General features: G+C 40.9%; 1 protein-coding gene across 5 annotated transcripts in view; it reads left to right on the forward strand.

Moving 5' to 3' along the window:
* DICER1 (dicer 1, ribonuclease III) overlaps positions 1 to 27,237 on the forward strand; it is a 140,702-nt gene that overhangs the window by 40,109 nt on the left and 73,356 nt on the right. For 2 of the 5 annotated variants that reach the window (XM_019518610.1, XM_019518611.1), the window contains exons 2-8: positions 3,572 to 3,637; positions 4,737 to 4,835; positions 19,995 to 20,187; positions 21,167 to 21,329; positions 21,816 to 21,946; positions 24,244 to 24,378; positions 26,790 to 26,950. In XM_019518610.1, the coding sequence (XP_019374155.1) occupies positions 20,044 to 20,187; positions 21,167 to 21,329; positions 21,816 to 21,946; positions 24,244 to 24,378; positions 26,790 to 26,950 (734 nt within the window). In that variant the 5' untranslated portion in view covers positions 3,572 to 3,637; positions 4,737 to 4,835; positions 19,995 to 20,043. Of the gene's footprint in view, positions 1 to 3,571; positions 3,638 to 4,736; positions 4,836 to 7,659; positions 7,679 to 18,472; positions 18,515 to 19,994; positions 20,188 to 21,166; positions 21,330 to 21,815; positions 21,947 to 24,243; positions 24,379 to 26,789; positions 26,951 to 27,237 lie in introns of those variants that run through there. The other 3 variants (XM_019518612.1, XM_019518614.1, XM_019518613.1) reach the window with 3 other exon arrangements.

Below are 27,237 nucleotides of genomic sequence, written 5' to 3' on the forward strand. Positions count from 1 at the left end.
CTGCTCCTTTTGAGTGACCCCCCCCCCCCCAGGTCATCAGGCTTACCTACTCTCACGTTGGCCGGTGCATGGGAAGCACTCTCAGGTTACTCAAGTGATCCCTACTGTGAGGCACCAACCTTAGGCCCTGCCCTGGGCAGAGCTCAGCCTCTAAGCACTTGTTGGGCAACTTGCTCCTGTTGTCCCTCACGTGGGAGTTGGCCCATGCACTGCCCTTCAGGCTCTCCCAGCAACCCTACTCAGCACACCCCCTGGTACAGACCTTTAGGTCACCCTATGCAATCCTGCTCTGTGCCTACCAGTACCCAGTCCTTCAGGCTGTAACAGCACACCCTGCTCTGGGCAAGCTACACACAACTTGTGTCCCACTCACTGGGGTCACTCTTCCACTGCCTCCTCCCTGGGACCCCTGGGATCTTACGCCCCTGCAGGGGTGCCTGGCTCCACCTCCATCTGTTCCCATTCATAATTACCCACTGAGCAGTGGGGACTGGGGTTATAAGGTGTCCGTACCTGCCTTTCACTGGGGAGGGAACTGGTCTGCCACAGGCAGATTCACCAGGCCATCCTTCCCCAGCAGGGTACAGTTTCAAGTCGTACCCAGGACCCTCCAGCCATCCCCATAGCACCTACCCTTACCTCCAAGATGTTCTGAACAGCAGCTCAGCCAAGTGTTGTTATTCCAGCTGCCAGCAGCAGACTGCTGCCTCAGTCCTGAGAGCCTGAATCTAAAATGGAAGCAGCTCAGCCCCTTCCTCCTATCCCAGGGCTTTCCTCTAGTCATTTGACTGCCTCACTAGGGCTGGCCCACACCTGTAGGCTTCCCTGCTTCCTGCTCTCAAGCTTTAAAGTGGCAGGCACCAAAGGTGCCCAGCCACACTGACATTGTGGATAATTGTTTTATGAACATTTGAACAATGTTTATAGCTTCTGGCTAAGATTTGCTTATTAATCATAGGATTAGAAGACACTTCCAGGGCCATCTGATTCAACGCCCTGCATATAGATTTAGGATTTGCTGTTCTTAAACTATCTTAGATAATGTTTTTCCAGCCTGTCAAAGCCTAATGCTTACCCAGCCTCATACTGAGTATTTCCAGAATAAGAGATGCAACAACTTCCATAGGCTACTTGTTCTATTGTATTACTGTTCTTAGTATTAGGAAACTTTTTTCCTGAGATCTGAATTTACATTTTCTTTAAGTAGGATACGTTAATTTTTCATCACCCAACTTGATGCCTGTAGAAAGGCTTAATTTTTTCAACAGATAAGTGATTGACACTGAAAATCTGTTACCTTTTAAAAGAATGTTCCAATAGATGCCCCAAGTTAGGAATCACTTTTGGAAATTTTAGTTTCTGTATTTAATTATATTAATTTATAATGCATAAAATACTTTTACTTGCATAGAAAATTGCCTTATATTGGTGTCGGTTAGACTTGTACAACGAATTAAGTGCTTGTAGTAGGTTTCAGTGTTACATAATTCTTAATAAACTTTCGCTCTTCATCCTACCCTTCTTTTAATCCAACGTGAATGTTTTTCCTAGTTTTAACCTACTGGAATAGAACAAGTTGTAAATTCATTTTTTTTTATCTGCAACAATAAAGAGTACATACATGTCATCTCTCTAACTCAGAGAGGCTAGGATTTCTTAGGGTGATATCTTTTTTTAGATCAACTGCATAGTTAGGATAGAAATGCAAGACATGTCTTGCATTCAGAAGCTTGTCTAATTCTATTCCAGCTATGCAATTGATCCAATAAAAGATACCACTCTAAGAAATGCTTGCCTCTCGCATAATTTCTAGACCATCACAGCTACAACATCATTCTAATACTGCCATAACTCTAACTATGACTGTTTAAAAATGTCAGCGTTTCTCATTGTTTGTGTTCTTTTAACACGTTTCCCACTTGCTGTAGATTGGATGAGTGTTTTTTTTTTTTTCACAAAATGTGATAAAAGAGATCTTACTGTAAAATCTATAACACTGAAGCAAAGGGAGAGGCGGTTATGTTGTTTGCTGTGGTAACCATTAGCTATTCCCATTGTTTGGCAATGATCACTGGCAAGCTGCAGATGCCTTTGGCCTTCAGACAGGAAGGATTGGCTGTCTGCTGCAACAGGCCTTTGTCCAAGTGGGTGCACCAACACCATTTAGATGCTAATGTGGTGTAAGCTTGCTGTTTTGTACTAGAACTTGACCGAGTCTCTGGTATGTGGCCTGTCTGGCTATATGTTAGCTTCAGCATTAAAAGAGCCTGCCGTGCTGAAGATGGAAGTGATTGCAATTCATCCAGGTCCATCAATAAGATGTTCAGTCTTCTGTTTTACAAATATTTTGAGTTAGATCAAAATAAGTTGTCAGAGGATTTTTCATTAACCCATACTACTTTATCTCCATGCTACCTTAGTAAGTCTGCTACAAATGTTCATGTAAAGGAGAGATTTTGCAGTGTAAAGTAATATATAAAATTGGATGTAATGCTGAAGAATTGCAGCACTTTCTATTCAGATTAGCACATAATTGAAGTGAGTGGGTAGTGATGAGGATTAGAAATAGTAATATATTTTACTATTTCTAACGCAAAGCAGAGATTCTTCTTGTCCTTGTAGGGAAAAAACTGTTTCTATTTTAAATATTCTGTAGTAGACTTGTCAGTTTTACTAGATGGAAAAAAATGTTTTTTTTTAAATTGGAATATATTAAGAACATGTGAAATGTCTTCATGGAAAGGCTGTATACTACTTCAATAGAAACTGCTAATAAATTGATAATTGACAAATTAGAAATAATAGGAATCAATTATTTGAATGTTTAGGTCCAATTATTGTGTGTATCCAGATATTTTCTGTACTTTCCGTGAAAGTGTGTATATAATATACATTATGAAAAGGTATGTTTATATGCCACAGAAAAATGGATTAACAAGATGCCCTGGGATTTAAAGCTCATTCATGTAAGAAAAGGGACTGAACTTAAAATATGGAATAGTCACCTGGGTTTTGTTTTATTTTATTTAAGCTTTCTTAAAAATATTTCTAACACCGGTTACCCAAGTCAAGAGAGAGTGAATTTTGCTATGAAGCATTTTGCTACAGATTTTTCTGCTGGGCTGCATACTCTATACTCTTTTTTTAAAGAAGAAGAAAATGAAGTAATAACTATGTTTGCATTTATTTAACCACCATAAAACTAATGTGTGCCTAAAGCCTTTTAAAGTGTGATGAATATTAGGTTTCTTTAAGTTTTCATTTTGGTAATAAATGAAACACGGTGAAGTGAAAAAGAAGCTCTGAAGCTAATTGGACTCGGCTAGCAATTACTTTAGCAGAAAAAATAGAAAATATGCAAATATCTCTGGAGTACTCTAGGGTTGATCTTTCAGACGATCACTGTCTGCATCTCAGGCCAAAAAGGACATATGATAATTAGATTTTGAAGGACCATGTGCTGTTGCTACAGCGCTAAATATTATAGTACAAGAAAGCAGACTGCCACATGGCATGATTGATTTTTATAGGAGTTTGTGTAAAAATGTTCTCTTTTTATATTGCCTTTTAGGTTACCTAGGGTGAAACAAAATTACAAGCTTGGAAACTCTGGAAAAGCTCAGTATCAGCATTCAAGGTAAAAATGAACATGGTTATATAATCTTTAGGAGTGTCCTTTTTGTTAACATTATGAAAACTTACCGAGGTAGACAACTTTGTAAAGGTCCATTTTGAATTTCAAAGCAACAGTAGAGCTTTTAAAAAAAAGTCTGACTTCTTGTGTGATTGCTTCAGTTGGTATTGGGAATTTTCATGTAACTACCTACCCTTCCTTGTTGCCTCTCTATGAAGCATGGATATAGTTATGGATAAATAAGGTAAACTTTCTGGTTAGATATCCATATTTTTGTTTCAGATGTATTTTTGTATAACAGCATATATGCTTTTATTAAATAATCCTGTTTAATTTTTAAATGATCACAGTTTAAATATTTTGTTTCTAAAATTAATTCCAATACTGTCTTTTCTTTTGGATAAGATGCTGTCCAAAAAGTTTTCAAATGTATTGAAATATAAATGTATAGGTGGAAATAAAGTACTTTTAAAAAAAAAAAAAATTCAGTGCACTTAATTGAAACTTGAATTAACTTGTTTACAATATCTTAAATTGAATTCCTTTGTTTAAAACCTGAGCATGAAATGAAACGAATTTTCCTTATTTGTGTGCACCTTAAAAATGGCATAAGTAGAATGTAATAGAACTATAGCATTTTTCCTGTAGTTGTAGTTCAGAATGACTGACCAATAACAGAAACCTAATGGGGTTTTTAATTTGCATTGTAGTTAAAGATTTTTTTTGTAGTTTGTGTGTGTTAGGCTTTTTATTTAAAATGTTCAATTTCAAGCTGTGTCTTCCTTATTTTTCTTTCAAATCTTGAAATAATTTTTTCAAAACTTGATTTTTTTTATTTTTTTGATTAATCTGATGCTTTCTATTAAACAAAAGACTAGAGAATATCTTCTTTCGGCATAGATGTATAATAGAATGGCTCATCCTGTCCAACGTGACTTGTTTTGAGATCTTTGTAAGCATTCGTGATGCCTTCATATTAACCTTTAATTTACCTTTTTATATTAACAATTTTGACCACAATAATATAGATATTCTTTTGTCTTATTTTTAGCAACTTTATCTTTAAATTCTGTTCTATTTATTAACATTTTTGTTTTTATAGCAGAAACTTGCAAATAATGTCATTGACCTATCAGCTGATAACATGATGTCAAAATGCAGTTCAGAGAACACAAACACAGAGGTCTCAGAAATTAAAACGGTAAGCCCATCCTTTAGTATGAGGAAAAATTGATTGCTATTATGTTAGTTTGTATGAAGACAACTGCTAGCATTTTGTTGAACATCTTTAAATGGCCAGGCCACTCGAAAGACTACTTTTTAGAACCACCATCAAGGGCCAATTTAAAATTACGTAACTGTGTGAGAGAGAGAGAAAGTAATAAAAAGGTAATTTTATTTTTTCCACAAATGCTGACACTCTTGTAAAGCAGTCTAACAAAAGCAAAGATAAATGATCTCAATAAGTTTTGTCATGAAATGTAGACCTTTTACATTTTTTATGAAACGGAATGTGAATGTAAATATTTTCATGAGTTTAGATTTTAATTCAATGAATTTAAACATTTCTGGGGTTGTGGTACTAATGAGTTATGATCAGAAAAGGGATCTACTTCAAAAATAGAATCTAGTCAGTTTTGGTCAAGCTGAAAGACATGCAGGCAAGTCAAAAGCATAAAGTAGGAAAAATAAAATATACCATTAAAACTGAAAGTATTTTTAAGATGGTATTAAAAAATTACGAATTTTTCCCTCAGCTTCATATATCACTGAAGCAGAAGAAAATGCTATCCAAATTAGACTTTGTAAAAGGGAAGAAAAATGTTTAAGCTTTTGGGGTTTTTTTTTAAAGTTTTTCCAGAATAATTTTTCAGATGAGAACAAAGATTTTTTTTAAAGTTTACTTCAAAGTAAATCTGTGTTATTAACTAACCCAATATTCTACTCAGCTGCTGGGTGATGCAGATGTACCCTTTTAGGTCCTGTGACTGATGGGAGCCAAGACTGCTCTAACCTACACAAAGGCTTTGGACAGATGTAATTTCAGCTGCTTTAAATAGGGAGGTGGGGCTGCTACTTGGGAATTAACATGATTTATTGTGATGTAACTTTTACATCTGCATGGTCCTATAGGAATATACATATGCTTAATCTCCCTGTATTTTTAATACTTCATGAAACCGAGTTAAAATTGCTCCAATTTTGGTGCATTTAAACTGCTATAGAAGCATACAGATATAACAAATTATAACACCTTATGGCAGTATCATTTGATATTGCTAGAGTTGTTGCATCTGTGCCCTGCCACCAGCCTCGGAGGCCCAGAACAGTACACATCAGCCATATACTCTTGTCCTTTGAAAAATATTACTTCCCTGGTCCAAATGACACAAAGGGAATTTTATAGCTGTCTCACTGCATTTCCATATTGACAAAAGTCCTGATTATATTAATATAAAAAGTGCTTTTCTCAATACAGTTTATTTCACTTAGGGGAATGGTATTAGATATACAAGCCAAAGCAGTATTTTGCTGGTGAATGTTGCATATAGAAGTAGAAAAAATCACAAGTAGAGCTACCTGGGCAGACATTTTCTAGTGTAGACCTGGCTTTAAGCCTCAATTTTCCTTTGAATGTAGGGTGAGGGACTTTAAGGGTCACTAGTTCCCTGAAACTCTTAGGGTGTCTTTACATGTCCTCCAGGGATGTGGAGAGTGTGCTTTAATTAGAGCAACTGCTGCTTTAATTAATGAGCCCCCAGCATCTCATGTATTCAACATCATGCTTGTTTGACGAGGTTTAGTTAAGTCACTCCTGCCGCCATTTTGAAGTGCAGGGATGCTGGACACATGAGACGCTGAGGTTGCTGGAGTGTGGTAATGATGACAGCACATCGGTGTACATGATGACAGCACATCGGATCGGGCATCCCGCATGTCTACAGGCACCAATAAGTTCCAGAATATTGAGCATTTCAGAAAGTCAGGAAGTTTATCAGGATCTCCAGTTAAGAGGTCTACAGTGGTTATAGAAGAAACTCTTCAGAAGCAGGTCTGTCGCACATGATTTTCAGTATAATCCTGATCTTAAAGTTCTGCTTGAGCAATAAAGGTAGCCTAAGATTGGCTTGTAGTGCTTATTGAGAGAACAGTATTCTGGTTATATTACTGCTGTTTATACAAATGGTAGAATGTACCAGTCCCGGGACATGACAGTTTTTAGTGGAAGAAGATGATTCAAAATAAAATGGATTACTTTGAGAGAAACCATCTTGGGTTTCTGAGTATTTCAGCTATAGTATTTTTTTTGTTTGCACTTAAGTTTTAAGAAAGCAATCCCTTAACTCCTAAGCTGTTCTAAGAGAACTGGAGGAGCAGACAGAAAACAAGGTCCTCCCTCTGAAATGTACTGGTGGATGGCTTAAAAGGGAAGTTTCATACAATTATGTTATAGGAGTTAGAGGTAAGAAGAACCTATTTTAGTTTATCCAGTCCCTTTCCCATAGTCAGTTTATTTGACCCTAGTTCTTTAGTTTAACTTTTCCAGTTACAAATGAAACTCTTGACTTAGCACTTCGAAATCCTCTGTAATTAGAGTTTTTAGCTTTTAATTTTAGATTTGTCCAAAAAATGGTAGGAAGCAAGTGAACCTTTCCCTGCTCCATCTGGTTATTGTTGAGATTTTTCTCCAAGGTTATAGAGATTCTTTCATGCAAGATTTATACTTCTTAAGTAAAAATCCAAGTTTTATCTCCCTAAGGAGGCTGAAATTTCAGTGCTGTTGGAGTATCATACGTAGAGTTCAGTAGTAAATAAAGTAAAAAAAGTACATAATTTGACTCTCTTAAAAATAGGTGAAAATATGTTGCTTTCATTAAATATTCATATTGTGCTAGATGCCTTGTGTGTAGCAGGCCATAAATTGGGCAAAGTAAAAATGATTTTCGTGCCAAAGTGCTTACAGTCTAAGTAAAATACTTTGTAGAAGTAGTACAACATAACTTCTTTCCAAATTTTTGCAGCAGCTGAAGTGGAACACTTCCAGTGAGTATTTCTCATTTCATGGCTTAATGTTTAATTTCATGTGTTGATGCTGAGCGTTCGTTACATTTTTGTCCTTGGTATGCAGCAGAAGGAATATGCCATTATTTTAGCTTTGTCCAGGTTTTATTTGAAATGTTGTAGTTCGTAATTTATTTTTTAAGAGAAACATGGTGTTCTAGAATGCTTTCAAAAGAAATGTATGGTGGGAGTTAGTTAAGCAGAGGTTTTGCTGATGTTTTTGTTTAGGAGAGGGCTCATTTGCTTTTTAAATTGGCCTGCTAGATCCCTTCCTTGAATATTTTCCTCAACATTTGAGAGGCTTATTTAGATAATAAACTAGAAGTTTGGGCAACCAAAGTCTAGTTCTACATTGAGAGAACGTTTTTACATCATTACAATTCCATTAGATAGAAAGGAATTGAATATAGGAATTCTCCTGTATTTTGGGTAAGTGCTGTAATCACCAGCATATTTGCTGAAGGGTGGCTAGTAGCCTTTTCATTACCATAGTCTCTGTCTTCTGAAAGAAAGTATTGATTGATTCTTAGTTCTTGAGAGGAAGCTTATGAGCGCCTGCCTTTTCAGAGGAGTGGCTATTTCTTCCTGCAAGTACCAAAGTAAGGCACATAAGCCCCAGAGCGAATGGGTTTAATGTTGGCTAGCTCTAGGCACAGTGCTGACTTGAGGCAGCTCCCCAGTCAACATGCCAGTTATTCTGGATTCCATTCCTAATCCCACTCGTATTATATAGGGAACTTGGACACCTAAGTAGACTCCATTCCAGAAAAAGTATGGATTGCTGCGCTCAGCTCGGTTTCCAAGTCCCTTTTTGGATCTAGCCGTTTAGCATTATACTGTAGACCTGCATGTAGTGACTAGTATTCGCTTCAGATTCAGATTTGGCTGATTTGGGGGGGACAGTGATTCGATTTGGTGATTCGAATCACTGTCCTGAATCAATTTCAGCTGAATCTGATTTGGAGATTCGGCCACTGCTGAATCGGCCAAATCTTCCAATCAAGCAGGCCCCATCCCCTGCCCAGTCTCCCAGCCCCATCAGTGGCTGCCCCACCTGGCACCAGTATCCCTGCTCTTTTTAAAGCCTGGCACTCACCGGCTACTGCCAGGTGGGCCCTGAGTGCCCCCTACTACCCTGTGCTGCGTGGGGGACTCTGCCATGAGACCCCAGAAGCCCCGACTGCCAGTGCTGCAGCCGATGAATGCAGGGCTTTTTTCTTTTTAAAGAGCTAGGAGATGGGGCCAGGCGGGGCAGCTATTGTTAGGGCTGGGAGACTGGACGGGGGATGGGGGCTTGTGGCAGAGCCCCCTATGCAGCTCTATTATACTGCACTTATGTGTTGAAAGTTATCTCTGATTCCCTTTTGAGGGGTTAACGTTGAAGTCTTTAAAGTTCTTTTAGCGTTATTCTCTCTCTCTCTCTCTGTTTCTGTATACATACACACTTTGTATGTAAAATCTTTATAGGAAATAAGGTACATGTAACTGTAGCCGTAACTAAAAGCTACTGTAGGGATATAATGTAGGGATAATCATGAGAATAGTTTTCTCAAACGGAAACTGCAAGGAAGACCATTTGCGTAGGAGGTAGTAGTTTGAGCAAGGTACTAAAAGTCTGCACATTTTGCGAGAAAAAGCATTGTAGAGTCCTTTAATAACCAGGGATATGGGTTTTCTGTTTCCTGTGGAAAAATAGAGAAAAAGGTGGATTTCTCCTCTTGCTGAAGGAAAATGCAGATTTTTCCTTTTAGTGGAGATACCTGCAGATTTTTGAAGTTTTGCAAAGAGCTCTCTGCAGGCTGGCAGAGTTCCAGCCTGCAAGGGGGCTAGGAGGGAGCAAGAGGAAAATGGTCAGGCAGGGGGCACCATGTGCATGCATATGCACACAGCTCCCAGGCAGTCTGGAAAGCAGCTCCCACAAGTAAGGGGATGGGTGCGGGGGAGAGGATTGAGGCCCCCATAGGGAGGGAGGGATAGAATTGGGCAGGGCTGGGGCTGCTGCCCAGCTGGAGGGTACATGGGGCTTGGGGCTCGGGACTGCATGGGCTGTAGGGCCCGGTGTGGAGCAGGACAGGGCTGCGGACAGCTTGTCCAGGGGGCGAGGGGAATGGGGCTGATTCCCTGCTGCTGTATGCACTTCTGGAGCAGCAGAAGGGACCTGTGCCCCCTAGATCTGTGTGCATGGTGATGGCGGGTGCCTGCTGTGGGTTCGGGTTCCCACCCTGCTGCCCTCCCAGCGCCTCCGCAGCCTGGTGGATGTGACCCAGCACTGCAGGGCACAGGGGCTGTGCAGGAAAGCTGCTTGCCACTGTGAGCTCTGTGCTGCGGTGGCGAGGTGTCCTCTCTGGCGGCGGGGGTGGAGCTGGGCTCAATGCTCTGCTCTACTGCAGCAGCTGCTACCTTCTGTCAGAGGCAGGGGGCTGTGGACCTGGGTCCTTGGCCCCATAGCCCTGGCAGCTGGAGGCCCCCTTCAGCGGGGCTGTGGGTGGGAGGCAAGGGTCACCAGCAGAACTGGGGGGCTGTGGGTGGGAGTCAGGAGCTTTTCATTTTAATCATGGATTTTTGGTTTTTTATCAGATAACTTGTGAGATTTTTTAAATCGTGGAAAACTAGGATCCCTGTTAATAACTGACTGGTCAGGATCTTCATTTTTACATCTGACCTAAAAGGCTTCACCTCCAGAAATACAGTTGCTCCTCTACTGATTGTATTAAGTCATTACTTCAGTATTACTGTGAAAGGGAATACCACCCAATTCATCACTATTGCTCTTTGCAGCATCTGTATTTTCTTTGGATCTCTTCCAGTTAACAAGACTGCTTATGTTCTAAGGTCATACACAAAGTAATATGGCTGTTAAATCAGCAGGGCTGATGGACCGAAAACAGTTGTTTTCATATGACAGATGAGTTTGCTCTTAGTGCTGCTTCTCTGCTCTGTTCTTATGAGCTAGGAGGAAACAAGACTTCAGCTTTGTGCACCTGATGGAAAAACTTCTTCCCATCTCATTTTAGCTTCAGCAGGTTCTTTGGGGCTTCCTTTTTGACTTCTGTTAATTTACAAAATAATATACAAGATAATCATTAACAACTTTGCAGGTGCGTTTGCTACCTACACTCACCTGACTAGTTAGCTATTTTGACTTTGTTCAGCTGTTTTCTGCTGTCCTTCTTGGTTAGTTTTTGGGTCAGTTAATTCTTGTCTGTATTCTGAATGTGAGTTCTTAGTTGTTGAAAGTTTCCAATTAAACCTTTTATATTTTTCAAAGACACTTTTGTTTACTTGGGTTGTAGATGGTCCTGTACTTTTTCAGTCTATTAAAGAACTTGCTATTTTTCCTTGCTGTTGAAATGTTGAAGGATATAATACTTCATTAATTCTAGTTTACTTTCACGTCACCTGTGAACTTAAACAGATCTCATAAGCTAAGCAAACATGAGCCTGGCCTTTACTTGGATGGGAGAGAGAGAGAAAACTTTAGTGCTGCAGAGGTTGGTGGTTCAGAGGTGGCATTTTTACACCCAAGTCCATATCTGTGCTTAGTATGATGTTCTGAGGAGTAAGCTATTGTAGGTGCCATGTACATGATGAGAAAACAACTCAGTTGACTGTTTTGTGGTATTGCACACAGCAGTTTCACAATAAACCTTGTTAGAATGGAAGGTGGTGGTTGTCACAGGAGTAAGGTTCACTTATAGTAATGATTTCATCCCTGGTAATTTAAACTGAATAAGTAATTCTTCATTTGCTTTCCAAAAATGGTTTGAGGCCAGGGGCAGGCAATTATTTTGGGCAGAGGGCTGCTTGCTGAGTTTTTTGGCAAGCCACCAAGGGCCACAAGACAGACAGCCGGGGCAGATAAATATTAATTTTCTAAACTTTTTAGGGGCCCTGTGGGCCAGATAAAATGGCCTGGTGAGCCTCATTTTGCCCATGCCTGTTTTAGGCTCTGGTGGAGAGTAATTGCTATATTTTGATCCTAGAAATCACTTTGTTTTGAAAGGAGTTATCACTTTTACTTGAAGACCTAAACATCAAACAGAATAAAATGGAAGCTTCAGAACAAATGTAAGGTTTCACATCCTATTTCAGACAGAACTGAAACCAGTGTTTTAAAATATGTAGTCAATTTTTTTGTTTAAATGCTGTTACTGAAAACTAGTCTAATTATCATGTTATCATGGATGGATATGAAAGAAGAGAGATGCTACTTCTCACTTCCTTTCCATCTCAGCTCTGCACTCACATTCTCACGGTCTCACTTGCTTTTCTTCTTAATTCTTTTTGGTAGACCTAGACAGCGGTTTCATGGGTCTGTTCCCCATTATTTCTATTTTGGAAGAAAACATCAAATAGTTAGTGAAGAGAATTGGTAGAGTGGTAATCAACAAGTAGGATACATCACTGATTCAAGATATGGTCTATTTCAGTTGCAAGTTGTTGAGTTGGGTACAGGAATACCTGGATAAAGTGCTGCGGCATGTTATACAGACTGGTCCATTCTGGTCTTGAGGTTTATGAAAGGTGAACCTAGACATCATAAGTAATTATACTTCCACCTGCTAATAAGTAGCAACTGTGTTGATTCACAAAAATAGATGGAGCCGGTGGCATCTTAAGAAGTAGCCATGCAAGAGGGGTCGATGTGTAAAGAAACCTGTGGAGAACAGACTACACCATATTATATCCCTTGGAACATAGAAGAAGGGTACATGTAATTAGAGGTCAGCCCCACCTGTTAACTTGATGAGACAAGTGGGAAACTTTTCTTGATGATTGTGGGGACTGAAGTCAATCTAAGTTTTTTGGAAAGGTAAACTTCTTAATTTAGATGTAAAATTACTAGCCATTGTGAAGATAATTTCAGCCTGTTGCTATCAAAGCTATAAACATCAGTAGGGCAGGTGATGCCTCTTTGCTTTCTTTGAGTCTTGCAGTAAAGTACCATTTTACATTTGGAAGTAATGAAATATTACTGCCATTCTTGAGGACCCTCCCCCAAGCTTAGGAAAGTGAGGATGAGTAGTAAGATCCCTTCTGTTCATAACAGTTGGGCACCACCACGAGGGCAAAAAGACAGAAAATTCCTTCCCATTTAATTACCGTATTTTTACAGTGCATGTGTTATCACGATGTATAAGTTGACCCCATATTTCTGTACAAAAAGGGTAGGATTTTTGTAGATTTGTTCTAGAAGTTCACCTTGCCTCAGCATGTGAGATGTTGGTAGCCTGGGCAGGCTCATGGGAGGGGTGGTGTGCTGGCTGGCAGGCTCCTGGGAAGCTGGATCAGGCAGCAACTGGCCTGCTGGCAGCCCACATGGCTGACCCCAGGGGGACTGCTGTGGTGGAAGGAAGGACTGGGGCCTGCCAGAGTTCAGGGGCTTCCCGGCCCCCTGGCAGCTCACCCCCCCCAGCCGTGAGGCAGGCAGGAAGGCTCTGCCAAAAGCAGGATTGGGCCTCTTGCTGCTTCTGCCTTCAACAGACTCCTGCAGCCGTCAGGGCACTTGAGGCCGCCGGAGGAGGGGCCGGCATGCCCAATGGGCAGCGCAGGGTGTTAGGCAGGGGGGAGACTAGGGGTGTCGGACAGGGCCAGCCTCCCTACCGCCACCCCTACCTAAGACCCTGTGCTACCCATGGGGCACGCTGACCCCTGCCCAGGCAACACCAGACATCCTGCCAGCTTCAGGAGCCTGCTTTAAAGCAGAAGTAGCGAGGGGCCTGATCCTTCCTGTTGCAGAGCTTGCCTGGCTGCCCCAGGGCTGGGGGCTGAGCTGCCGTTGGGTTGAGCTGCCCCTGAGCTGTAGGGGTGGCAGAGGCCCAGTCCTTCCCTCCAAGGTGTCGGTGCCTTTTGTGACCAGCTGGCCAGGCTGCCAACAGGCCATGTGCAGCCCAAACTCCCAGGGGATTTCAGGTAGCATCGCTCACAGGGGATAGTGTAGAAGTCGAGGTTGAATTTTAGAGTTAAAAATTTGGCTTCAAATCTCAACTTGTATGCTGTGAAATACAATACCTCATTTTTATCAGAAATGAGCCAACTTGGGGATGACATGAAATATGAGGCCTTCAAGCAAGGTTCCTAGAAATTGGTAGAAATCTCAGCATTTTTTGCTTGGGGCTTAAGTTTCATGGAAGTGGGATTTGTTCATTTGGGTGTTTGAGCAGGGCGATGATGATGATAATCTTGTAGAAACCTTCACATGTGATGCCTTCATATAGTCTTTACTATGTAAAGATTATATGACAAGTGCAAGGTGATGCACCTGGGGAGGAACAACCGGCACCATACCTGCAGGTTAGGGAACTCCCCTCTTATCAGCATGGAGGCGGAAAAGGATCTTGGAGTTATCATTGACTCCAAGATGAACATGGGTCGGCAGTGTGGGGAGACAGTTAGGAAGGCCAACCGTACGTTGTCATGCATCCACAGATGCATCTCGAGCAGGTCCAGAGAGGTGATCCTCCCCCTCTATGCGGCACTGGTCAGGCCGCAGTTGGAGTACTGTGTCCAGTTCTGGGCGCCGCACTTCAAGAGGGATGTGGACAGCATGGAGAGGGTCCAGAGGAGGGCCACTCGCATGATCAGGGGACTGCAGGGCAGGCCCTATGAGGAGAGACTACGGGACCTGAACCTGTTCAGCCTCCACAAGAGAAGGCTGAGGGGGGATCTTGTGGCCTGTTACAAACTGGTCAGGGGGGATCAGCAGGCATTGGGGGAGTCACTGTTCCCCCGAGCACAGCCAGGAGTGACCAGGAACAACGGTCACAAGCTAGCAGAGGGTAGGTTTAGGTTAGACATCAGGAGGCGCTATTTCACAGTCAGGGCGGCTAGGGTCTGGAACCAACTTCGAAGGGAGGTGGTGCAGGCTCCTACCCTGGGGGTTTTTAAGAGGAGGTTAGATGAACGCCTTGCTGGGGTCATTTGACCCCAGTACTCTTTCCTGCCATGGCAGGGGGTCGGACTAGATGATCTGCTCAGGTCCCTTCCAACCCTAGAAACTATGAAACTATGAAAGGTATAGTAAAGACTTCCAAAAATAAGTAGTTTTCTGATCTTGTAGTACTCAGACTTTGAAATGTATTAATGGAGAGTAATGTTTTCATTAAGAGAGAAATTCATCCCTTTTGACAGATTCTTAAAGCCTCTTTGAAACTGAAACCATGACTGACTGTAAAATAGGAGTGTCAAATTTGTTGTGGACTGGATCTGAACCACAGGGCTTCGTATGGGTCAGGTGATGTGTAAGAAGCACTAGCGAGCCCTGTGCTTGCTGGAGCTGTTTCAGTATGGGTCTGGAATCCAGGGAGTTAAGCCTGCTGCTTGTTCTGCCAGGGACAACTGAAAACTTTGGGCATTTATACACACACATTTTTGTGCCAGGATGTGCTGGAGATCCAGCACCTCAGAGCAGACTCAATCAAGTCTGCTTCCCATGTGAGCTGATGCATACTGCGCTGCATCACGTGCAGCGTATGAGCAGTGAAATGCATGTCAGCGCATAGAAAATGGTGGAAGTGCACTTTTGAACTCAAACACCTTTGTGTTTGAGTTCAAAAGTGCGCTGCCGCCATTTTCTCAGCACTGATGTGCATTTTGCCACTTAACTCCATGTGCTGCAGCGCTGGGTGCTTTGGTGTGAATGTGTGTACAAATGCCTCTTGATTTTAGTGGTGGAAGTGGCAGGGGGCGAGTAGCATCTACTCCCTGGATTCTGGAGTTGTGCTGAAACTTGGGATCAACACCACCTCTGACGGGGCTCAAGTGGCTGCAGTGATGAGCCCCTGCAGGCTGAATCTGACCTGTAGAGATGGCTGGGCTAGCCTGTGAGGAGTTCTGTGGGCTGTATGTAAGAGACCCTTGTGCTAAAAGAAAAAGGGAGAGCACTCTGTGAAGAGTCTGTCAATTTTGAAAGCATCTTGGTCATTGGCAATTGACTTTTAAAGAGAACTTAAAGGTCAGAAATTTTTAGCAAGTCTTCTTTATGAATCTCAATGAGGGTTTTTCATGCAGAGAACATAGTCAACTCAAGGTAGAGAGTCCTTGGCTCCACTCCTACCTCATTTTGAACCACACTTTATCTTTCCAGAGTTATGCTGTCTTTCTTTTCAAACCCTGATCATTTGAACTTGCTGAAGTTAGTGTCATCAAATGTTAACAGTACTGACCTATAGTTGATCGTGTGTGTATGTGATCTTTCAATTAAAATTGCTTTTTGGCTTTGAATTAGAAGCTAAGAGACCACAAGCCCAAATCTCCCTTCTTCCACAGAGTGGTTCCTATCCTTGTGTGTTTCACAGTCTGCTATTGAGCAGGGCCTTTCATGTCATATATCAAGGTGTAGCTGACAACAGAACCAAGTTCCCCCTCTGGTGTGAAGTCTGTATATTATTTCTCAACAAAATTGAGCTAAAGCTCTGTGCTTGCTTGTGTTCTTGATGCATTTGGGCTATGCCTGTATACACCCACAAATCATGTTAAGCTATACAAATAAATCCCACTCAGTTTGTTCTATAGGACAGCCGTTTGATTAAGGTCCTGAAAGAGGGCCCAAGAGAATTGATCTGAAAACTTGGAGCAGGATGTGAAACACATCATTTAATTAACCCAGGGCTGTTCAACTGGTGACCCATGAGAGGTTCCCTCTTGGTGTTACTCCCATAATCACTCCAGCTGCTGCTTCATCCAGGGCTTCCAGGCTTCAGCTCCCTTTCTCATTGCAGGGGGTGGGGTAGAGCAGGGTAGCAAGATGCATCAAAGCCTGCAGTGCTGAGGTAGCCTGTGGCACTGCAGCAGGGGAGCCTGCAGGTGAGGAGAGGGCCACCCACCTGTGCACACAGTGCCGCAGTTGGGAGAGGAGCTTCCTATGCGAGTGGAGACAGGTGGGAGTTTTTAGCCCAGAAAGGCGGGGTGGGGATCATGGCCCCTGCTGGTGCATCCCCAGACCACCAAGAAATTTGACAGTCCTGAATTAACTATAATGTTTAGAGGGAGCCCCAAGTCATTATAATTAGGCATAATTCCACTCTTAATTTTGATGGCCAAAATCAACAATGTTTATTTTTAGGCATTTCTTTTGATTTTTATTGATTTTAAATTTTCAGGATTGTGCAAAGTTGGAGTGTCTTCCAATTTTTATCAGTTTAAATTTTCAGGGTTGCACAAAATTAGTGGTGCGGGGGCAGACAATTTAGTAATAACACTATACTGGTAAAAGCTTTATAAAATCAGAAGTCAAAATGTAAAAAGTAAATATCCATGAATCAGTAAATCATACCTGCTTTAAATCATTACGCTTATTCATCAGCAGGGATCCAGGTTTTTTCCCCACAGGAAACAGAATGCGAATTTCCTCCTTTTTAAAGGATAAAAAATGTGGGAAATCATGGGTTTCTCCTTGCAGGCTAGCAGAGTCCCAGTCTGCAAGGGGCTGTTTAGCACTGGGGTGGGAGCAAGATGCAGGGGTCGCCACGTGCATGTGGGCATAGGTGACATGGAGTGGGGGGCATAGGCAATGTGAGGGGGTGGGGTGGGGTCAGACTGAGGCAGTGGCGGCCATGGTGAGGGAGGGAATAGAGTGGGGCTGGGACTGGGGGTGCTGCCCAGGGCCTGGGCGGGAATGTGTCCTTGGGGCCTAGCTGGAGGGCAGGATAAAAGAAAAAAAATGAGTACAAAGACAATTTTTTCTACAGCAAGCAAAGCTCTTGATTTTCTGTACATTCTTATAAAATGTCAAAAAAAGTTTTCGTTTCATAAGAGTGAATTAGAAGAGAGAGTTTTAGAAGATCAATACTAAATATATAAAAATAAATGTCAGAAAACACATGCTCCTTAAAATCAAACCTGTGTATCGGGAACCTCAAAAATGGGTTATAAAAGCATGGCAGTGCCGTTTCATCTCACATAATTATCAAAATGCTAATTGATATACTTGAGATTCATTCCGCCTTCCTTCTCCCCACATTATGCTGCAGTGCTTGCTTTTAACAAATACAGCATTTTGAATACTCTATAAATTACTAAGTTAATGCTAAGAATTGAATAGTTATCAATAAATAGCGATTTCACCTCACACTTACAGACCAATGAAAAAATATTCCATTGATAATAATCAAAACTTATATAAAGGGGACTGTAACAGGGAACTCTTACCTCTGTTATTGGACAGGGGAGAAAGAGAGGAAGGTAGAGGGGCAGAGGAGAGATGGGTTAAAGAGGAAAACAGTGAGCAGCCTAATGATTATGCAATTAGCTGTGCTCACTTGCAGGTGCCAAAGTGGGCTTAAGGGAGATAACAGGTCACCTAAATAAACCCCTACCCAAAGCCCAGAGTGGGGAAAGGGGGAAAATATTTGAGGCCCAGCCCAGTGGCAGTGGGTCCTGCTTGAGCTGTCTAAGCACAGGGGCCAAGGGTGGCCACCACCTCTCCCCATGTGCCAAGAGCTCCAGGAGTGCCGCTGCCCTACTCTTCTGGTCCCTGCCCACCTGGCTCTTTCCTGATGATACAGGGATTCTGGTTTTCTCTGTTTAAAAATCCCAAAGTCTCCAATTATTATAAAACCCCCAAATCCACATTTTTTTCACAATTAAGATGAGATGCCGCTATATGTATAGGTATCAGTTGAACATGTTTTATTGATATACTTCTCACAAGACAATCACTCCCTCTCTAATCTCTCAGTTCTAATCGTGAAAGGGAACTTACAAAACAGCCGACAAACTTCGATTCATAAATCTACTGGATACAAAAAAAATCATGGTCTCAATATAGACATTGGATTTATGACACATTGCAACCTGCCTGACCATCTGATTCACCAGGTACCTGCCAGGCCTGACCTCTTACATTTCTTTTTCCCCCTCTTCTTCCCCTCTCCTCCTTTTCTACCTGTGTCTTCCTAATTTCCAGTTATTTACATTGTCACAGACAGCCTCTTTTCTACCTTGGAAAACTACTAGGGTAGTCTCTCCCTTGCTTACTGTTGGCTTCCTGCCCCCCTCCTTTCCCTTCCCTACCTTTCTGTAAATAGGTGGAAACTAGGAAAACATCGCCGCCCACACACATACATGCACACTTTTTTTTTTTTGTCCTGCTCCATTTAATCTTTCATATATTTAGTACTGATCTTCTAAAACTCTCTCTCTCTTCTAATTCCCTCCGCTTTTTTTTTGTCCTGCTCCATTTAATCTTTTCTTCAATATTTTTGGTCCTGCTCAAAGAAAATGTATGTAATGCTGGTTGGAATGTCTGACTAGATGTTTTGGTTTTTTTTGTTGGAAATTGTCAGTTGGCTGAAACCTGTAATTTCTTATAAGAATATGTTTTAGATTTGAGAGAACTTTTATTTGAAAAAGGGTTGTTGTTGTTCTTTTTTTTAAGAAAGAGGCCCCACACCCCAAACTTGACAAACAGTAGCTAGGGTAGTGGTGCTATGGCCCCCTGGGGTCCTGCGAGAACCTTCCAGGGATGCAGTGAAATGAGTGCCACCACAGCCAGGGTGAAATGCCTCTCCTGCCTCCCATGGCTGCTTTAGGTTTATCAGAAAACCCTAATACAGGTAGGTGCTCATGGCAGTACCCCGGGGAGAACCACTGAGGTAAGCAGAGGCAGTACAACAGTGGTTCTCAACCAGGGATGCCACCAAATTCAAAAAGGTGAAGGGGTGCCCTGGCTCGAAAAAGTTTGAGAACCACTGAATTAGGGTAATCATGTAGGGTAATCATGTGGTGTATGGAGAAACTCAAGTTCAAGTCCCTGGTCTGCCTGATGAACGTCATATCCAACTAACTGGTGACTATTCTGATGTTAATCATTCGGAATATCTCTTATTAGAGCTGTTCTGCTTTGGTTGTTGGATCTGGGTCTTCCACAATTTGAGTACTTTAATTGGGATTATTGAATATTCCAAGATATTTTGGGGCTATTAAGGTGACCTCTCAGACTTTTATGTAACACTTTGAAAGGTCTCAGTTAGGGGAAAATGTGTTGGTGTAGTAATAGACACATTCTTTACAAGAATTACAAAATTACATTTTTCACCTACAGCAGACCTGAAAACCCCCCCATGTTTAAACTTCTTATAATTGAATAAATTTGAGGACATTATAAATGGAATGCTAACAGAATAAAATCAAGTTCAGAGAATGAACTTGATGCTACTTTTTTTTCCTTGTAAAAACATAGGTTATTTGGGAAAGGTTTCTTTTGCTTTAGGTTTTCTTCTGCAGAAAGGAGAAATTACTTTTATTATAATCCATGATTTTAGTGTGTGTGTTTGTTTTTTGCTGTTTTTTCTCTTAGTAAGCTGTGCTGGAACAAAAATGCAATGAAAGAAACACTGGATGAATGAATGGAAAGCCCTGCTTTGCAATCCCTCAGCATGGCAGGACTGCAGCTCATGACCCCTGCTTCCTCCCCAATGGGTCCTTTTTTTGGACTACCATGGCAACAAGAAGCAATTCATGATAACATTTACACACCACGAAAATATCAGGTACTAATGACAATTCTAATATTATTTTATTGTCCACAGGAAATGGAAATGAAATGTATCGCCTGGCTATAAAATACTTCTATGAAACTGATTTTGATGTGGTACATGTCCCCTCCCATCCCACTGCATGCCTTTCATTTCAGTACTCAGTCTTCTTAATGTTTGAAACATTGCTTAATGTTCGTCTAGTCTTAAGTCCTCTCGGAGAGCAGGACATTCATTACAAATCAAATGGCTGTTGTTGCAGAAAAACAAACCTGTCTGTGGGTGCCACAATAGTACTGTGTCTTATCTTGCTGTATTTGTAAACAAATGTCCTGAAATAGATGTTTAATTTCCTGGGAAACCAAACTATTTAAAATTCCTGGTCATCAAGCTATTGTGATTTAATATTGTCTCAGGAGTTCATTTTTTTTTTCCCTTTTTTGGAGTAGTTGGAGTCGCATAGTTATTACAAAACACAGAATTAATACAGGAGTTTGTGCACAAGGCATGTTAACAAAATGAAGCCACCTGAGGGGCACAACTAGCTGCATGAGAGAACATAAAGGTTTGAGCCTTTAGCTGCCATTGAGTTAATTGGCTTCGTTTTTACTGAACAAGTAGAAGTCATCCTGTTGGGTGCTGAGACTCTGGGTTCAGTTACTGCAGGCAGCCTAACCAGGGTCATCATTACAATGGATAAACATTTACTTCATAAGGTTTTTATAGTAGTAGCAAAGTGAGGACATTACAAGCCAAATTTGTCTAGAACCAGATAGCTTCTTTTCCTGAGTTGAGTGAAATTTGTCAATACGTTATATAGTAAATACATTTTTGTCCTATAAAGCCAGTGGCGATTTTATGGGAGTAGAATGATTTTTTTTTTTCTGGTTTAGTCACTATTTGTACACGTACACCTTGTGGATGTTTTTGCTTTCTGTTCAATATCTTGTATTAGTTCACTCGCACAAATAATGACTATCATTCTCAAATCTAGGTTGAACTGCTTGAAGCAGCTTTGGATCATAATACTATAGTCTGTTTAAACACTGGCTCAGGGAAGACTTTTATTGCAGTACTACTCACTAAAGAGCTGTCCTATCAGATCAGGGGAGACTTCAACAAAAATGGAAAGAGAACTGTGTTCTTAGTCAACTCTGGTAAGGATGGTTTTCTCCCCATAAGAGAATTGTCATTTGAAAATGAAGCAAAGTGACTAGCTTTTGTTTTTGACATGTTGAACCAACAGTACTGAATAAAAATACATTTATTCAGTGAGACATAGCTGCCATAAAAGGTGGGATGGTTGCCTTCTGCTCTTTGTACATATTAATTCTGATTGGCATCAGTGATCCTTTTCCCCCCTATTACTTTAGTTAGGTCTTGGAAATGTGCGATAGGCCATTTGCTTTGATATTTTTTTAATGTCTTAATTTCTTGGTTTTATGGAGTCTGGTCATTGAACTTGTTTTCTTAAAAAGGGGTACATCCAGATTACATGCTTTATATGTTTACTTTAATGCTGTCTAAATAAGTTGTTATAAAAGTCATGCATACAGTGACATGGACTAAATCATGTAAAATCCCTCTGCTATTGTATAGTTAAGAAGGAGAGAAAAAAACCTTTTTTTTTCCCTCCTCCTAAGCAAATCAAGTTGCTCAGCAAGTGTCTGCCGTCAGGACCCATTCAGATCTCAAGGTGGGAGAATATTCAAGTTTAGAAATAACTGAATCATGGACAAAGGAAAAATGGAATCAAGAATTCTGTAAACATCAGGTAAGATGAATTTAATGAGCTTCCTTGAATTAAAAGTTTACAGTGCTGTACATCCTGGGAAGAAACTTTATACCTAACCCAAATACTGTGTCCCTTTTGTGCTCACTGTAAATTTCAGCATATTTGTGGCATTTGGATGCAGCTATAAAGAAAAAATATTCAAAGACACTTTTTTTTAAGTCTTTCCTTGGAAAAACTGGTCTTTCAGTTCTACTTTTTCAGTTGCACTACCATAAGGATTGATGGTGAGTGATGACAATGAGATGTGAAAAGGAATTTTCCAAGTGGGGAATCATGTAATTATTATAGCTAATTTTAGTCATGATGAAAACATGAAAAATCTCAATTGAAGGGTAATCATAATTTCTTAATATTTTGTTTACTTGTCAATTCAGTAGTCCACATTTGTCCACCCTGTGGTACACACAGCCTCTATGTGATTTAGGGAGGGGGCAAGCAGCACAGCAGCAGATAGGGCAGGGAGCAAAAAGCAGAGCATTAGGTTGTTTAGGGGAAAGGGGTCACAGTGATTCTCAGGGAGGGTGCAGGGCTAATTTGTGGCATGCCTACCAAAAAGACCCCCACTGCAAGTCTGGTTCATTCAGGCGTGTAGTGTAAATGCTCTTGATGATTCCAAAGTAACCAGTTTTCTAGTGTCTGAGGTGAGCACAAATCCTTGTTTAAGAAAGCTGTTTAGTTTTACATTTTACTTTGGAAGACTTTTTATTCAGTAATGTTTTCCAACGCTGTTTACTTCCTAAAGAGGATCATGACCCACTGCACTGTCTGCTTATGACGGACAGGTCACCCAGAGAGGTTGTGGATTCTTCATCCTTGGAAGTTTTTTAAGACCTGGCCAGATAAAGCCTTGGCTGAGATGATCTAGTTGGGGATGGTCCTGCTTTGAGCAGGGGGTTGGACTAGATGACCTCCTGAGGTCACTTCCAATTTTCTATGATTCTATGACAGGATGAGAAATAATGGGAACAAATTGCAATTAAGGAGTTTTAGGTTACATATTAGGAATAACAGTTCAGGGAGAGGGGCATGGCACGTTCAGAGAGTGGTGGTGGGGGGCAAGAGTTGGGATGTGGGGTGTGGTGGGCAACAGTCTTACCCAAGCTGGGAACTCCTAAACACCATGTGCTCTGCCTGCCCTGAGTGGTGATTTTTAAAGCAGCAGCAGCTGGGGACTGTTTTAGAGTTTCTGGCATGGGTATGGGAACTCTGCAGTGTTGGTCAATTCCTGTGCAGTTTTACCCTCCCCTAGTTATGCTACCACCTGGGTCGTAGAACTGTGGCTCTCAGGGAGGGTGCAGGGCTAATTTTGTGTCATGCCTACCAAAAAGACCCCCACTGCAAGTCAGGTTGCTTTGTGTACCCCCTGCCAATTGACGCGGCAAAACTGGAAGTCCCACCATGGAACTTCTGGTTTTGCTGCCACAAGCAGAGTCCCACTTTTCATCACGGACCATGTCCCAGGGCAAAGCAGCCTACTCAGGGCCTCCTTTCCTGTCCGTCAGCACACTGATTCTGGGAGTGAAAGCCCTGGCACGCCAGACATGGTGAGAAGGGCGGCAGCCCAAACGGGCAAAGATGTCTCCAACCTGCCAATGGGTGGGGAGCCAAACTCAAAACGCAGCACTTGCATACCCCCTGCCCCAGGAGTATGCATACCACAGGTTGAGAAACACTGTCATAGAACCATAGCAAAGTATAGCTGGAAGGGACCTCAGGTGTCATCTAGTCCAACTCCCAGCTCAAGGCAGGAAGAATTCTATCCAAATTATCTCATAAAAGTGCCTGTCTAACCTATTCCTAAAACCACAAAAAAAAAAAATCTGGTTACCCATTGCAAGGCATGTAGCCCAAAGACACCAGAAAACACCCTGATGTGCCACTGTTCAAGCAGGGGGGATGAAGTCATTGCTAGTGTCCTGCCACTGTAGGGGTTGCTAAATACATTCAAGAAGTCCAAGGAAGACCGTGCCCTCACTACATATGAAGGCAAAAATCCCAGAGTCTGCCCCAGTTTCACTGTGGGGTACAATTATATTGATTTTAATTTTGGCTAGGCATATATTTGGTGGAGGTCAGGTACATATTTTACCTTGTGCTGGACTACTTGCTAAAAGGTATTCCATGGTCATGTGCCGAGTTCTTTGTTTCACCCTGTCCCGAATTGGTGTGCACTGATGAGTAGTAGCATTTAGTGACTGCTAATATTGTCTAACAAAGATCTTGCCTTCTTTCTGTAATGATTTTGCTAAGATGATCTGCATTTTTCTTTATTTTAGGTTCTGGTTATGACGTGTCACATTGCTTTGACTATTTTAAGAAATGAATATTTATCTCTTTCAAACATTAACCTTCTTGTGTTTGATGAATGCCATCTTGCAATCCAGGACCATCCATATCGAGAAATCATGAAAGTAGGTTACTATTATTTAAATGTCTTTTCTTTAGCATCTTTAATTCATGTATTGAGGTACAGGTAGCAAATTTAACTACTAAAAAACTGACTAGCCAATCAGTGTTAGGCCTAAAACCATTTTTTATATGCATTGCTATAAAAAGAAAGGAAATAATTGAATTGTGGTTACTATTTTATGACCCAGCAGATAGTCACAGCTTTAACTATTCAGAAACGTAGCCTTTCATAAAATTTGTTTGTTTAACGTTGATATATGTTCTTGATTACTTTAATTAGAAAGGAGCTGTTCTGTTTATTGGTTAAATAATTTATTCCAAGAGCTTTATTGCTCAAAATTATATATATTGTTGTGGTGCCAGTGTATTAATTTTTAAATGGATTTAAGAACAACATTCCTGAAGGTAATTAGGGTGGCACCAATCAGCATCACTACATCTAAAAATCAAGTACTTGGATGTGGACCTAAATTCATAAACTCAGACTACACTATACTTTAAATGGGGGGGAATGTTAGGAATCTAATATTGAGCGCACTGAGCAGGTTGATACCTAAGCCAGTAAGTAATGCTGTAGAGAGAGGGTGCATCTCTTGGAGAAAGGCATTGCACCTCTCCCAGATTTGGATCCGTAAGCACGCTTGGGACATGGGCAGTCCCTACCTCCTGTCTGTTGAAACTTAGGATATTTTGCATAAAGGGATGCATGATTCCTTGCAAAAATGAGCCACAGAGAGTACAAGTAAGATCTGTGCGAATGTAGCTCAGCAAGGAGGCTACTCTCCTGGGATGGGAGAAGTCCTGGATTTCAATCCTTGCTGCCAGATCCATTGCATATATTTTTCCAATGAATCTTTAATACCAAATGTATGTACAGTGTTTGAAGCAGGGCCTAGGACCTACAACCTCTCCTTTGCAGAGTAATGCGTTCATTATGAGTAGTAGTTCTCCTACCTGCTTGCTTGCTTGCTCTCTGTGGCTCCCTGTGTCTTGCATTGCATTTTATGCAGTAGTTTAGCTAGAACAGGAGGGCTAAAGAGGCCCCATCTCAGAGGTGGGAAATGTGTTTGAATCCTCTCAGGTTCATGAGGGAATTAGAGAGGAAGTGGGAAACCTGGCTTTTGAGTAATCTAATCACAAGGCTATTATATAAAAAGTCCCCCCCATTACTATCAGCAACACTTTCTTCCAGTCCTGTTTTTTTAACTGAAATGGTTCTGGCTTCTAGGCATACTTTGTATAAACTTGCTGAATTGTGAATCCTAAAGAGCCTTAGGTGAGGGATGCAGTGGTTCAGTTGAGCCCATATGATGACACCCTATGTCATGCACAGTAGCTGAACCTGATATAAGTAACTCGGTTACCTACATGGTTAGGTGTAGGGTTTGTATTGCTTTTCTAGATTGACACACCAGACTTTCTTTGTGAATTGCACCAGAGGTAACCAATTAAAGCTGGGGTGTTAAGAACAGCAGCCCCTTTTTTAAAAAAACTAAAGAAGCATGTCATTCATTCTCATTAAAATTGCTTGGTTTAAGAGAACTTTTATTTAAAATTTGTACTGTAGATTAAGTGAACATTTGCATCTTAAATTGCTCGTGTGCTTACAATAAAGCTTATGCAATTCCCATCTAGTTTAAAAATGAGACTTAGACAATATTGCGAGTATATAAAGTATTTTGGGACACAGTTCACTCTAATATTAATTCAGTGAAACATTTCTAGTGAAAGTGACAGCAAAATCAGTATATCATCAGGGTTCCATATGATAATTAGAAAAATAATTTAGAATTGTGTAGTAATGCAGTTAAAGGTATTGTGTATTTAAAACTAAATCTAATTGTGAAAATGAAATAAATTTCACCAGTGACTTGGTTAGGGTGCTTGAGTGAGGTGTATGTGCATTTTTTTTCTTCTCTCTCTCAAGACATTTTTAGTCTTGTATTATTTTTAATACCTGAATTAAATCGGACAACTTTTAAACACTGGTGCAGTCTCTCTCTGCATCTTTTTTTCTTTCTTCCTCCCTGCCTCAAGCTACAGCCTGTGCGGTAGGTTTTATTTTTTTCTGTGTGGAATAAGGCATTTCATAATGCTGCAAAGACATCTTCCACCTGCTTTTGTTTCCATTCATGTCTGTAGGTGGTGGAAGAATAGCGGAAGTTAACTTTTTTAAAACGTTTAGGATAATATTTTTAAATTTTTTTTTTAGTTTAACTTTTTATATTTAGCTTAAGGTTTAGCTAGTTAGTTCAGTTATAAGGAAGATATCTGGTAAGGAGTTAGACTATTTTTCTAACAGCTTGTGTTGAAATGCTAGTTTACAAAATGGTATCTTGATACCTCCATTAAAGCTACACTCAAGATGCAGAGGTGGTGAAATTGTCTTATGCTTGTTCCGCTTTTTTCACAGATTTGTGAGAATTGTCCATTGTGTCCTCGAATTTTGGGATTAACTGCTTCCATTTTAAATGGGAAATGTGATCCTGCTGAGTTAGAGGAGAAGATTCAGAAACTGGAGAAAATCCTAAAAAGCAATGCAGAAACTGCAACTGATTTGGTGGTCTTAGACAGGTATATTTCAGTTTTACAGTTTTGAGATGTTAAATATCATGCCTGTGTTTCATCTATAAAATTGTATATACAGTACTACTACGTTATTAAAATTTTACTGAATCATTTCTTGAGCAGTAAATTACAAAAGCCTTTTTAAATTTAGGAGCTGTCCAAGTCTTCACGTAATTTTAAAATGAATTGTGAAGCCTTCTTTTGAAAAAACTTGGGAAAGCAACTCCTTTGTAGTACAGACTGCATCTTATATTTGGAAAATAACTTGCGTATTATAGGAACTGCTGTAGCCC

Source organism: Gavialis gangeticus, unplaced genomic scaffold (assembly GCF_001723915.1).
Source record: "Gavialis gangeticus isolate Ggan-Ray unplaced genomic scaffold, GavGan_comp1, whole genome shotgun sequence".
Lineage (NCBI taxonomy): Eukaryota > Metazoa > Chordata > Crocodylia > Gavialidae > Gavialis > Gavialis gangeticus.